The following is a 14,026-nucleotide window of genomic DNA, read 5'->3' as shown; positions in this document are numbered from 1 at the left end:
CAGGGCAGAGGGAACCTATCTATGGCTGAGTCATGTTTGCAAAGATGTTACCTTAGTACAAAGATGTTCACTATATTGAACATCTAGCCTCAACCGGAATCACCCTAAAAGTCTGACTCCGGGGGAGGGTGTGGGAAATATTGCATGTACAGTTGATGGAATACTATGCAACTATAAAAATGATCCTCACAGAGGGTTTGGGATGGCATGGGAAAAATACTCATAATGAAAGTCAAGGCAAGGCTTGGTGCGGTGGCGCATGCCTGTAATCCCAGTGGCTCGGGAGGCTAAGGCAGGAGGACAGTGAGTTCAAAGCCAGCCTCAGCAACAGCAAGGCCCTAAGCAACTCAGTGAGACCCTGTCTCTAAATAAAATACAAAAAGTTTGGGGATATGGCTTGGTGGTTAAGTGTCCCTGGGTTCAATCCTCAGTACTACTACTACTAAAATAAAAATGAAAAGTCAAGGGAAAAGTAGATTATCCATCTAGTCACATTAAGGAGAAAGAAGAGCTATGGTTTGTAAACCTCCCTTCCCTCACACCTTCTCTCCCTGATATGCACACACACAAATACCCCCCAAAATGACCAAGAGTAGTATTTTGAATAATTTTACATTTTTCCTATTTTTCTGTATTTTTCAACATTTCTATAAGCCTTTGAAATAAAAAAATAAAATAAAATATTAAAACCCCGTAAGTATTAACCAAAAATTATGGGTGGTATTGGCAGAGTCCCGTTCCATGCCAGGCATGGTGTTAAAACATGAATCATTTCGTGTGACTCTCACGAATCCCCTGCTTGGTAGGTGCTATCTGCATCCCCATCTTATGGGTGACAGTATGACCCCAACAAAGGACAAGGGACATGCCCACAGCTACACAGCTGGCTGAGGGCAGCAGGATTTGAAGCTGCCCAGGGGACCAGCACCCTCTGCTGCCTCTCGGGGAAGCCCACCAGGGTGCAGCGCCCTGCGTCCAGCCGCCCTGCCGCCTCCTGCCCGTCCTGCCCCTCCTGCCCAGCAGGGCTGCCGGCCTCACCATCTGTCCGTGGTGTTGATGAGGGCGGAGACCTGCTCCAGGTAGTCCTTGTCATAGACCACGATGGGCTCGGACGCGTTGATCTCCACGGGGTGGAAGATGGCGTTGAGGAAGGGCAGCCAGTTGATGGCCGGTGCCAAGGTCTGCAAGGGAAGGGGACAGCGTGAGGCTGGAGGGTGGCTTCTCCTCAGCTCCGTCTTCGGGTGTCCCTCGGAAGGCGTCATTGTGCCTCTGCCCTGTGACCACGGTGCTGATGGAGCTCCAGGCAGAGGCTGGCTGCCTGGTGAGCGCTGCTGTGGACAGCGTCCCCAGGAGCCAGAGGCAAACCTCATCTGAAGCGGAACCAGGGTGGGATGAGAGGCTGCAGCAGCAGCAGGCACAGCAGCCACCACCGTCACCATGCCCTTCCCATGCGGCATGTGCCACTGCCCAACTGACCAAGCAGTGGCAACAATTATCCCCGTTTACAGGGGAAGACATGGAGTCTCAGACCCCTAACAGGTAAGAATCAGGAGTCTGGACTGGGCTCTGGGTCTAGCTCCCTTGCTTATAAGCTGTGCAACCTTTAATAAGTTAATGTGCCCATCTGTGCCTCAGCACCTCATATGAAAAACAGGGATCATCATGACAATGAGTCCCGTGTATCTGGTAACTGGGAGGGTCACGCACAGAAGCCAGTGCTATCCCACTCAACAAGGGTGTCGGCAGCAGCAGTCTGCTGCAGAGGATCCAACATTCAGGAAGGCCAGCGTTGCGGGGTAAACTGTGGTCCACAGGTGAGGCTGCCGAGGGGGGAGCTGGGACAGCAAAGTCGGTGATGACTGCAGCAAGAAGGGAGAAGCCCGCAGCTCAGCCCTGCACACACCAGGCCCGCGGCTCTTTGTGCTTGTTTGTTTTGGGGAGTTATTGGGGTCTGAACTCAGGGCCACTTTACCACTGAGCCACACCCCCAGCCCTTTTTATTTTGAGGCAGCTAAGTTGCTTGGGGCCTCACTAAGTTGCTGAGGCTGGCCTTGAACTCTTAATCCTCCTGCCTCAGCTTCCTAAGCCTCTGGGATTATAGGCATGCACCATCATGCTCAGCGGCGGCTCTGTTTTTTTTTTTTTTTTTTTAAGTATTTTTTTAGGTGGACACGATGCCTTTGTTTTTATTTATTTATCTTTATGTGGTGCTGAGGATTGAACCCAGTGCCTCACCAGCGTTAGGAGAGCGCTCCACCACTGAACCACAACCTCAGCCCCAGCAGCTCTGTTTTAAGGACCTAAAATGAGAACCTGTACCCAGGGCTTTCCAAAGAGAGACACGTGGCTTTTCATAACTGTCAGCTCCCAACAGATCTCACTTTCCCTTTGGCACCCCAAGGTGCCCTGCTCAGAGGTGTCTCCCCCAACACCTCCACATCACGGCCAGCATCTCCTGCAGCAGCAGCGTCCAGCCATGCGAGCTATCCCTCTTGAGGTTGCAGATTTTTGTTATAAAGTCCTACAACATTTTAAAAATAAACTGTGGTAAAACATGCTGCACATTTGTAATCCCAGGAACCCAGGAGGCTGAGGCAGGAGGATCTCAAATTCAAGGCCAGCCTCCACTTACCCCCACCTGTCTCTGTGAGTCTGACACGGGCCCGAGTGGCCCAGTTTAAGTGCGAACACATCGCATTCGGGCTTCAATGCTGGCGTGTGTCCCTTGGTGTCACCTCCTCAAGCAGAGCTGCACAATGTGTCTGCTCTGGCCCTGTATTCCCCACACGCTCAGTTATTTTTAGTGTGCAGTTTTACAGAACACGAGGCTTTGGGCTGCATATCTCGTCTTTTAGCAAAGACGCCTCTACATGTCAGTCACTTGGATGGGCACCTGACTTAGCTAGCAATCCCAGAAATTACGATCATCGCTTAAGACCTTCCAAAAGTGGCCCTGGGCCTGGCAGATTTCAAACCCCATTCTCTATTCTCTTGAAAGGGTGAAATGTAAGACAAATACGGGAAGTGAGAAATGCATTCCCTTCATACAGGAAAACCGTACCCATAAAGCCACCTAAGATCCACCCCGCCTGCTGGGACAGGCAATCACAAGACCCCTACTTCACAGAGGCTGAGTTTGCTGATCAGGGAAGGTGACTTTCCTGAGGTTATATGGTTTACTGTGGGGGTTAAATAAAACTCAGGGCACTCGTCTCTGGGTGTATTTGACGGGGTGCTGGGGATTGAACTCAGGGCCTTGAGCAGGTAAGCACAGGCTTTACCACTGGGCTCCACCCCAAGGCCATTGTTCCTGGGTTTATTTATTTATTTATTTATTATTTTTATTTTTTATTATTTCTTACATACATGACAAGATTTATTTATTTTTATTTTTTTTGGTTGTAGATGGACGTAATACCTTCATCTATTTATATTTGGTGCTGAGACTTGAACCCAGTGCTTCACACATGCAAGGCAAATGCTCTACCACTGAGCCACAACCCCAGCCCCTGCTCCTGGGTTTAAGTGGACATCTTATCTATTGGGGAACAAAGATCTCAAAGGACAAATGAGGCTGGGGATGGGGAGGGGGCAGCTCCCAAAGGAGTACAAGTCATCGACCAGTTCTCAGTAGGGGGCTGATTGGCGTCATCCCTGGGTGAATGTTCCCACCAACACGGATGGCAAACCCCCACAGGGCTGGGAAGAGCCAGCAAGCGCCAGCACAGCCCTGTCGCCCAGCTGCGACATGAGCTGGGTGACATGAGTTGGGCGTGAGGAGGCCTAGATCAGAGTCCCCAGCAGGAACCAGCTCAGAGCTGACTGCCATAGGCCTCTCAGCCTGGCCTCCCCTGTGGCCTGGACTCCCTTCTCTCCCTGGCAGGAGACCCTCAGGCCAATCTCTACAATTCTGTGGCCACAGAATTCAGAGGTGTGTGATGAGACCTTCAAATTGGGTCCCACAATCAGGGTCACCTGACTGCATGGCCTGGCGGCAAAGACCCTGGGAAAGTGGGTTAGTTTACTGAATGTCACCAGTTACAGGGCTCACGAGAGCTTCATGAACTGAGGTGGCGGATCCCTGGTGCAGGGTGAGGCATCAGGTGGGGAAAACCCTACTACTCATCATAAACCTGCTCGTTCTGGGAGAGCAGAGTCCTGACACGGCAATTCTCACAACTCGGAGATAAAGAGGCTTGTGCTGACAGCAGGACGTCCACATTTCGGTGTCTTGCTTTAGTGAACTCCTAACTGAGACGCAGGTGCCGAGATCCATCTCCATGGATGTGGCAGTTTTTTTTTGTTTGGTTGGTTGGTGCTGGGGAATTAAACTCAGGGTGCTCGACTACTGAGCCACATTTTTATATTTTATTTAGAGACAGGGTCTCACTGAGTAGCTTAGCACCTTGCTTTTTGCTGAGGCTGGCTTTGAACTCACTATCCTCCTGCCTCAGCCTCCTGAGCCACTGGGATTATAGGTGTGGCTAATGCAGCAGTTTTAGTGGACTAGGACACTCTGCCCTGACTCAAATCCCTCTGAGGCAGGCCCAAGAGCTGTTTCCCACGCCCATAGCCTAGGAGGACCTCTGGGCACCAATCAACTCCCTGAGGAGTGGGAAAGATGAGGGTGCTTTCGGGCTTCATTTTTACAGGAGAAATGGCAGAGGATGGGGCTGAGGCCCAAACAGCCTGCGGGATGGGAGGTCCTAGAAAGGAACGAGAAGGCCCCCCCTTCCACCCCCAGAGCAGCAGAAAGTGGTCTGACTCAGGCTCTGAATCCACACTCCACTTGGGGCTAGCCTGGAACACCATTCTGTTCCAGCAGGTCTAGCCTTGAACCACACGTAAGCCTGGAGTCTCTCTCCTCGATTCATTCTGAGTAGGAGAAGAAACCAAATCTCCAGCTACCAGAGAAGAACACACTCTCTGTCCCAGGGTGGAATGATTCAAGTTAATTTAGTGATGGGGACCTGAGAAATATCACCGATCACAAAAGCACAGCTCTACTGATAATGACTTCTGGGATGTTACTTTTCCACCGCGCATGCCAGTTTACAAAACAAAATCTCATCTTTTGCGTCATGTTATGTCCTCATAACCCGCGGGCAGGCCAGGCAGGTTTCGGGGGCGTCCAGGACTTCTCTAAATGTTAGCCTGTGTGTTTTTTTCATGCACAGATGCCCATTTCTCCTGGGTGACAGTCCATAGTTTTTGAGCTATTCTCAAAAGACTCCATGACTTAAGAGTTAAGAGCCACTGTCCCTGGCGAAGGCAGGGGCCGTGTCTCATTTGTCTCTGTTCCCGCACAGAACAGGTGTGAGCAGATGAGCAAAGGCCTTTGTACCTGGAAGGAAACCAAGGCTCAGGGTGGGCTCCTCACCTGCCAAGGCCACACGGCTCAAGGTGTGATCCTCTGACTCCAGGACCCTGGCAGGCACTGTGTGGTCTTCAGCCCCTGCTGAAGTTATGACCTTTCCTTTCTTCCATGAAACAAGAGAGTGGAAGCAATGGGGAGAGGCTGCCCGGGGCAGAACCCGCTGGCCACGCCAGATTGATGTCCATTCTCTGAGCACCACGTCAGAGCCGTGAGGCGAGCGCTCAGGCCGGGCCCCCTGCAGCTGGGGGGCGAACTGCATCTCCCTCCACCTCCCGGCCTCAGAGCGGAAAAACAGTGCCAGATGGTGCCCGACTCAGGCTGCCGATCTCCATAACAACCCGCTCGAACCACTCACCCTGCCACCAACCTCCCCGGGGACCCGAGGGGCAGCTGTGGCACCAGGAGGCTGGGCTCTCTTGCCTCAGCCCAGGTCTTTGCATGGGCTGCACCTGTGCCTGGGAGACCCCACCCCCCGCAGCCCTCAGGATAAAGTGTGTCTCAAAGTCCAGGATCTGCTGCATCGGGGGCCAGGTGGCGCCCTCACCCCCGGGGCCCAGCAGCCTCCCAGCTGGACCATGTAGTGCAGGTATCCGGTCAGCCCTGCGACTCAACACTCCCAAACTGCTGCCCACTAGGCCAGGGTGGAGCAGGGCTGGCTGTAGTCCTGTGCCTGGGGCCAGAGGGCCACACACTTCACCCAGGAAACCCAATGGAAACACGACTTCCGGAATGAAGCCCACGAGGCCCTGCACAGGCCAAGGTCCCCGCGGGGCAGGTGTACCCTCAGCTTCCCCAGCCCCTCCCCACCGGGCCTCAGCGCCCTGTTTCTCTCGCCCACAGCACTAGGCAGGGAGACTGGGATTGTTTCTCAGTGTCCCCACTAGACCAGAAGCACAGGAAAGCAGGGCCCAAGGTGGCTCCTGATACATCTGTCAGATTGAGAAGGAAAAAAGGGCAGAAACTTCCTCCTCGAAGGAAGAAGGAAAGGATGGGAGAGAAGCAGGGAGAAGACGGGCAGTGGAACCCACCGCCGGCGCAGGGTCCGCCCCAGCAGAACAGCAAGGGCCACCAGGCGCTCCTGCCTGAGGGCAAGGAACAGGGAGATCCGTGGGACCACTCTGCTCATTCCTCGGAGACCACCAGGGCCCAGGACAAGCGGGTCAGCAACAGCACACGGGCCAGAAAGAAGGGAGCAGTAGGAAGTCCACCCCAGGCCCTGGAGGCCTGAGCAGCCACCAGGGGGCAGCCTCGGCAAGGCTGACCTACGGAGGGGACAGCAGGTCTCCGGTGAGTCACACCCGTTTCACAGAAAGGGCAGGTCTGACTCCCAGTTACGCCTCTGGATATTGCCTAGGGACATGGTCAAGAGCTGAGCCAAGCCTGAGTCCCAGGGCCAGCACCCCTGCCCTCAGGAGCCTCAGGGCCCTGACCATGTCTCTTCATCTCCTGTTCAGCAAAGGGAGAAGCAGCGTCGGAATCCACACCCCACCTTTACTCAGTGCTGGATGACTGGGAATGCCCCTGTCCGCGTGAGCCTTACTGTCACAACCATGGAGCTGCTAGGGAAACGCTGTCACACGAAGCAGCCCGGTGAGGGCAGGAGCCTAGCTCTGGAGTCACTATGCACTCTGTGGCCACCAGCAGGTAATCTTACTTGTCTGAGCCCCAGTTTATCTGTAACCTGGGCATAAACACCTCCTTCCAAGGGTGGCTTTAAGGTCATGATGAAGTGGGTATGACCCCTCCCCCCAAGAACCCCGTCCGACTCCAGTGGCCCTGCTCCTGCAGTAGCTGGCGCACAGGGTACCTGCAGCTCGGCAGCCGTCACTTTGTGGTAAATGAGCTCCTCGTCCCGACGCTTCTCCTGGGGGATGGTGATATTGGCCAGCGCCGTCTCAAAGTCCAGGATCTGCTGCATCTGGGGCCGGATGGCGTCCTCATCCCCGCCGCCCAGCAGCTTCCCCAGCTGGACCATGTAGTTCAGGTATCCGGTCAGCACCTGTGGGACCCAGCACCCCCAAACTGTCTGTCAGTGGCTGCCACCTGCCACTCAGGGGGCCAGGTGAGGCCGGCCCTGTGCACGGGGCCCGGGAAACATGCTGGAAAACAGCTCTGGGGAGGATTCTGGCGCTGTGTGTATTCACTGGTGTCCGTGGCGCTCCTGGTAAAGCCCACCGCCTCTGCACACACACAGGTTCCCTGAGGCTGGCCCCTGCTGCTCTGGCCCTGCCTTCAGGGCTCTTCCTCGGCCATCTTCCTGTTCTGGAAATGCACCTTTTCTGAACCACCCTCTGCCACCACGTCCCTAGAGCTGAATCAAGTCCTTTCTCGGCTCCCTCTGCCCTGATCACAATATATACAGTTGGCATCGAGTTGGGTGGTCAGTTAAGTAATGTCTCCCTCTCCTACTCGACCTCGAGCCCCACGGACAGGTGAGTGAGCCTCAGGTGGGCCGGGCAGGGGAAGGGAGAGCTGTGAGCAGTTGGAGGTGATCTGGTTGTGGCTCTGGATCTCCCCACTTACTGGCTGTGTGACCTTGAACAGGTCACTTCTGTCTCTGAGACTTATTTCTCAGAGACAAAACGAATACCCATTTGACAGATAAAACAAATGATGTTCAGAGAAGCTGAGTGACTTTGGGGTGACTGGGAGGGTTAGAGGTGAGGTATATAAAAGGTCTGAGATCCTCAAATGGTGGGGGATGCTACTGCCGCCTCTCTACAATGGGGACAAATGACACCTAACCCCTGCCCTTTGTGCCCACAGTGCCTGCATATGAACTAGCGAGCCTGGGGGCATCCCTCCCCCGACTGGGCTGCCTGCTTCCCTTCAGGAAAGTGATACCCCTGTGTTCCCCCAGCTTCTAAGACCTGCCCAGGTATGCTGTGAGGGACACGGTGGGAGAACCACCGCGAAGGCCCACTCACCTTCTCGTTTTCAGTCTTGTTCAGGTAGTAATCTCTGGAGGGCAGGCCCAGGCCAGACTGGTCCACCTAAAGAGGGAGGCAGAGTGAGAGGAAGGCCCTGCTGCAGGCTTGTGTGTCTCCTGCGGCCTCTGCCTGCCCCAGGACTTCTCACACCAGGCACTGAGGACCATCTCAGGTCCCAGCAGGAGCACAAGCTGGTAGCCGAAGTCACAGATGGGATCACTCAGTGATAAGACAGACACGTTCCTGCCCACCTGTGGGGTCAGCTGCAGGGACCTGGGCCCTTCTGAGGGCTGGACAGAGCCTCCTTCCTCTTCAAACACCCCTTGGCCTCAGCAATGCTCTCTACTTCTCTAAACCCTTCCCAAGTGGCGAGGAGCCAACACAGGTGACTTAACCCAAGTTACTTAACCTTTCTGATCCCCGGGTTCCTTGCCCAGAAAGTTAGGGAGATAACACCTAACCTTCAAAGCCGGAATGAGGATTCAAGAGGACAGTGTCAGTACAGGGTTTCCTGAGAGTGGGGCAGGCAGAGGAGGGTCAATTCCTGATGGCTACCATTGGAACCTTCTGGCCACACCTTGATGCACCTTGGGTAGCTGCTATTATAGTTCATTAGGGTGAAAAGGAAAGTGTAGCTCAGTGAGGTTGAGCCGCTTGCTAAGGTCACACAGTGAGTGAGTGGCACAGTTGGGCTGAGAACTAAGCCTTTATGACCCCTAATCTGGGGGCTCTCCTGGGTGTGCTGATCCTCAGCCTTGGGCAGGCTCTGGTGGGAGAGATGGACCAAATGCATTCCAAGCAGCACCACAGAGCCAGAGGCTAAGGGAGGGGACAAAGAGGTGGCTACAGCTGTGCACAGGAGTTGATATCATTCGTCACTTCTGTGGCCCACGATGGGCTGCCCACCAAGATGGCTAGTCTGCCCTCTCATAGTCTCTTGCCTGTAAAAATCTCACTGCTTGGGGCTGCCAGAAATAACCCCGGCTTAGAAACCAGAAGCCTGCTGCAGCCCAGGGCAGGTCTCCCTCCACCCCAGGAGGCCACACCCTTTCCTTCCCCGGCCCAGGCCTGCTCACCTGGATCACATTGCTGTTGGAGTTCTTAGAGTCTGCACTGACGTAGACGGAGAAGAAGGGTGAGGTTCGGTAGTGGGCAGTGACCACCTGCAGGGTGTCCTGGAAGTTGTCCTTGGCCCAGGGACTTGTGATATTCCAGCCTCCAAGCTGGGAGAAGGCAGAGCAGATAGGGAGGGGAAGGTGGTAAGGACCCTGTATGCAAATTCTGGTTCTGCAGCTGACTTGCCCTGTGACCCTGGAGCAGTCATCTGACCTCTGGGAGCGTCCAGGACAAATGAAAGGAATGGTCGTCCTTGGGGGAGTCTGACCTGTGACCTGGAGACCCACGGAGGGAACAAAGACTCATCCTTGACAACTGAGCTGTGAATCCCAGAGACTTTGCCCCTTGTGCTGTTCATTTGTTGGACAATCAATCACACAAACATGATTACTATTAAGACATAAATCCAATTGTGACTATGGGAAATAAGGCTCCGTATTTTGAAAAAGGCTGATAAGCTATGGTCTACCTTGGTCTCTCTCCAAGCTGGGACTTAAAAAAAAATCTCTTTGGTCCTCCAGGATTGGCACACGCTGACACATGGGGCCTGTGCCAGAGAGGAGGGACTGGGAGAGTCCCCATGCCTGCAGCAATACCTTCCCCGAATTGAGATAGGATGGCAAGCCCCTGAGCAAGCAAGGGGTGGCCAGAAAAGCCGCAGCCATCTCCATCTGTGCCAGGCAGCCTGGCCCGGAGGGAAGATTCCTCCTGGGCTCAGGAGCAAGGCGAGGCCTCCAGCCAGCAGGTCTGGCTCTGTTGCTGGCCTCAGACTCCCTGTTGGTTTCTCTGGAACAACACACACCTCTCCACACACTCACACCCACCTCCTGAGGAAAAGGAAGTGGCAATCCAGAGGAAGAGGTTCCCAGTGAATATCGTCCCCAAGGCCCACGCAGATGCACTGAGACACTTAGATGTCCTCAACAGATGCTGACACACAACCCCACACATTACAACAGACAGTCCCCCCACGCACAGACGTGCATGCACACGCAGTGTCAGACAGACAGGCTGCGTGTTCCAGCTGGGTGCGGAGGCTGGAGGTGTGGGGTGGCTGAGCACCAGTGGGCCTGAGAGCTGCAGCCAGAGGGGCTGGCAGGAGGAGGTGGCGAGAGTGTGTCCCAGGGACTCACCTTCTCAATCAGCTCCATCAGGGGCTTGGCCCTGAGCTCCTCGATCCTGGTTTCATTCATACATGCGCGGTAGTATACTTGGGCCTTCCTCTCTGCCTCACTGGAGCTGGCTGTGGAATTTTCTAGAAGGATAAGAGATAGCATGAATAAGCCCCCATTTACCTGCTGGGGATCCCCAGGCAAGTTTCTTTTGGAGCCTTGGTGCTCCCCACTGTGAAGCCGTCAGGGAGCAGCCAGCCCCAGCGGGTATGAGTGCCCCCATCCTAGCTGGGTGCAGATCAGGAGGGCATGCCCTGTCTCTGCCCATCTGCTGATCAGGCCTGAAGACCTGTCCCTGGCATGGCAGCCCGGGCCCACCCAGCAGGACAGTCGGCATCCCTGCCAGCCAACACGTGGCAGGAACTCCCCTGCCTGGTGCTGGGACAGAGCCATGTCTCGGCTTTCAGATCCCAGCTGACCTTCCTTGTGAGAAACACTGGGGTTGAGTGAAGCCTGAAAGGCCACATTCACTGTGAATTGACTTTCCGCTTCCTCCTCGGGGGGCCAGGCGCAGTCAACAGACCTGCAGACGACTCCAAGGGCCGTTTTCCCGGTCCCTCCCCAGCCCAGGCCAGCAGCACCTCATCCTCTTTGGTTCTCAGACGCCCACCCACCCACCCACCCAGAGACTCCCTTCCCATCCTCCCTCTTCTTAGCCCCTGGTCCAGAGCCGCCTGCTGAAGGCCACCCTCCTGTATGAGCAGAGCACAGAAGGTCCCCATCTGTACCTGGTGAGTTTGACTACTCAGGTCCCCAGGACCTACTATGTGCTGGGGCTTCTGGGCCTGCGTGTCTGTCTCAGAGCTCCACTCCAGTCCACGCCAGATTCCTGGCCCCTGCGTCCATCTGTCCAGCTTGCTCCCACCCTGGGCTGGCCACTTGTCCTTGTCTCAGATTAGTTGCTCTCTGACCTTAAACCTCTTCCTTTGCTTTCTCCCAAGATCTCTCCAAACCCACCTCTTCCACAGGTACCTTTCTCGTGGGCCTCTATCGACCCACCCCTCTATCGTCCCATCCATCCATGGGACGCAGAGCAAAGGGTTGCTCTGTGCCAGGTACTGCGGGTACTCTGGGACCAGACAACAATGTCCTCAACCCCAGGAGGCTTCGGCATGGGACCCTGCTAAAACCCCACTTGCTTCCATCCTTTCTCAGTCTATTTTTTTTACCCAGAGCCTCTCCTATGATGCTCCTTCCAGAACATTCTCAGCACTCTGGGCACAAAATTAAGACCTGCTCTCTATCCCCAAAGAGCTTACGGTCTAGCGGGGACATAGATGTGCCAAGGAAGGAACACAGCACACAAAAGTGCTTTAACACTGCAGAGACTCTGGAACACAGAGAAGCACCCGCCTCTGCCTGGGGGTGGGGGGCCTCCAGAGGAGGTTCTATTGGAGCTGGGTCTCAAAGAGAAACAAAGGCGGTCTCCAGGTAGAAACAGGGCAAAGGACACTGGGTGGAGGGAGTGGACAGCGTGGGGCCAAGGAAGGAAGCAGGAAGGGCCTGCTGCTGGAAGAAAAGGAAAGTGTGTGGCATTCGCCGGGTGCCAAGGGCACGAGTCACTTCCTGGCCAGTCTTTAATCAGCTTCTCCAGTCCTCACCCCAGAAGGCTCCCCGTCCCTCCATTCTGGCATAAATAGCACCTTGGTTATCACTGGTCAGAGGGCATCAAGCCCAGTCTAGCTGAGGTCTGGGAGGTAGCCCCGGAAAGGGGATGGGCACGCAGGGGGCTGGATTGAAGGCAGGTCAGAGCCAGGAGAAGGCCCTGAGCCAGAGACAGAGGTTGGGGGCTTGAACAGGGAGGGGCAAACCCTGCCCTGGAGACCAAGGGCTGCTGCTGGGCTCTGGAGACACCTGTGTGAGGCTTCCTGGGGACAAGGGAGGGAAAGGGGGCCGAGCTAGGGTTGCTGCCATACCTCCGACTCAGGAAGCAGAGCATGGGGCGGCAGAGGGGAGTCCCTCACTCCAGGGGCCTCAGCTCTGTGGCAATGCTTTTCCCTTTCCAGCAGCTAGGCTCTTGGAAGGACAAGCAGGAGAACTGTCATCATTTGCCAGGCCCAGAAGCTGCACCTCACCATCCACATCTGGCTCCAGCCATGACCCTGAATGCCAGGGCCACTGTTAGGGGAGGTGCTCTGAGCACAGCTAGAGGGCCTGGCGTCTCCCTCCTCCAGAGCCCAAGGCCACCCAGATAAGAGGCCCAGGAAGGCTCACCAGGAACAGCCTGGCTGTGCTAATCACAGCACATTCTGAGTTCCAGCTTGAGGCTGCCTGGCCCTTCCTTCCCTAGCACCTGGAGGTCAAGGACACCACCTTCAAGCATGGCCTCCCTCTCTCCTTTGTTGAGAGGCTCCCCAACCAAGCTCAAAGTTCCTCCAGCAACCTGGGGTCCTGCTCACTGGCTTTCCCACAGCTGTGTGTTTTTGGCGTTTGGTGGCTGCCGGGCTGGGTGTGGAGATGCACGGACCCGTCCGAGGAAGCTGGCAGCCCAGTGGTGAACAGATGGCAACTAAAGTCACAAGAGTGTTTGATTCCACACAGGGGAGTATGAGGAGAAGGTGCCGGAAGCCATGAGAGGATGGTGGGAGAGGCCTGGGAAGGCGGCCAGAGGAAGCCCTGCTTGGGCAGGAGGAGGCTGACGTGGAGCGGGAGTGGGGCTGCGTGGGCCGCCTCGCCCCACATTGTGTCTTAGTCATCCCTGTGTCCCCAGAACCTGAACAGGCACAAAGTAGGCCTTCAGCAACATGTGCTCAAAGAAGGGAGTCAGTGTCCGTGTTTAACAAGGCAGGATGTCACATCAGGGGAGGAGGGTGATGGGGCTGGTGCCACGCAGGATTTGCATGGAGAGGAAATGCAGGTGTGTGCTGTGCTACTCCCCCTCCAGGGGTACCGCACCTGGACCCCGCTTCCAGTTCTGGCTGGGGCAGAAGCCCTGGTGGAAGTTCAAGTTCCTCTTCCCACTCTGCTTCCTGGAGCCCCGGGATTCTCCCACCTCCTCTCCTTCCTCACTCAAGGGCTCCAGGGACAAGTGCTGAAGCAAGATGGCCAGGTGGAGGCCACTGCAGTAGAGCAGGTGGGCCAAGATGGGGGCCTGGGCCAGCAGAGGAGGGTGAGAGTGTCAGGAACCGTGCCAGGCTTCCTCAGCCTGGGCAAGAAGCTGCCTTTACCAGGATGTGGAGCCCGGGGAACCAGTGGCAAGTGAAGAGCATCGGTCTGAAGTTCAGGTTCAGACACTTGGGCATCTCTACCAGACCCCCGAGTGGACCTCTGCCCTGGGCCTCAGCCACTGACTCGTGCGACCTCCAGTAAGTTACCCAACCTCTCACCTATAAATTGGGTGTGGTACTAGTAAGAGCCGCTGTGGGAACTGTTAGGATGAGATGTACACACAGGGCCACACCCACACAGGGGCGGGGGGGGGGGCCCCAGAG

At 55.5% G+C, this 14,026-nt stretch overlaps 1 protein-coding gene and 1 long non-coding RNA gene across 9 annotated transcripts in view; both read right to left on the bottom strand.

Annotated features, from left to right (window-relative positions):
* The window catches only part of Ece1 (endothelin converting enzyme 1), a 96,513-nt gene that overhangs the window by 18,226 nt on the left and 64,261 nt on the right, over positions 1 to 14,026 (bottom strand). For all 8 annotated transcript variants that reach the window (XM_015485564.2, XM_048816132.1, XM_048816131.1 and 5 more), the window contains 5 exons: positions 10,557 to 10,678; positions 9,384 to 9,530; positions 8,305 to 8,370; positions 7,185 to 7,376; positions 1,039 to 1,181 (listed from right to left, as the gene is read on the bottom strand). In XM_015485564.2, the coding sequence (XP_015341050.1) occupies positions 1,039 to 1,181; positions 7,185 to 7,376; positions 8,305 to 8,370; positions 9,384 to 9,530; positions 10,557 to 10,678 (670 nt within the window). The remainder of the gene's footprint in view (positions 1 to 1,038; positions 1,182 to 7,184; positions 7,377 to 8,304; positions 8,371 to 9,383; positions 9,531 to 10,556; positions 10,679 to 14,026) is intronic.
* Positions 2,190 to 7,173, bottom strand: LOC125620486. Its single transcript, XR_007352205.1, has 2 exons — positions 4,922 to 7,173; positions 2,190 to 2,789 (listed from the first exon to the last, which is right to left on the bottom strand). It is a non-coding gene; the product is annotated as an uncharacterized LOC125620486 (long non-coding RNA).

The sequence above is a fragment of the Marmota marmota genome, unplaced genomic scaffold, assembly GCF_001458135.2.
Source record: "Marmota marmota marmota unplaced genomic scaffold, marMar, whole genome shotgun sequence".
Taxonomy (NCBI): Eukaryota; Metazoa; Chordata; class Mammalia; order Rodentia; family Sciuridae; genus Marmota; species Marmota marmota.
Note: the sequence above shows the minus strand (reverse complement) of the source record. Positions and strands in the feature narration are given on the sequence as shown.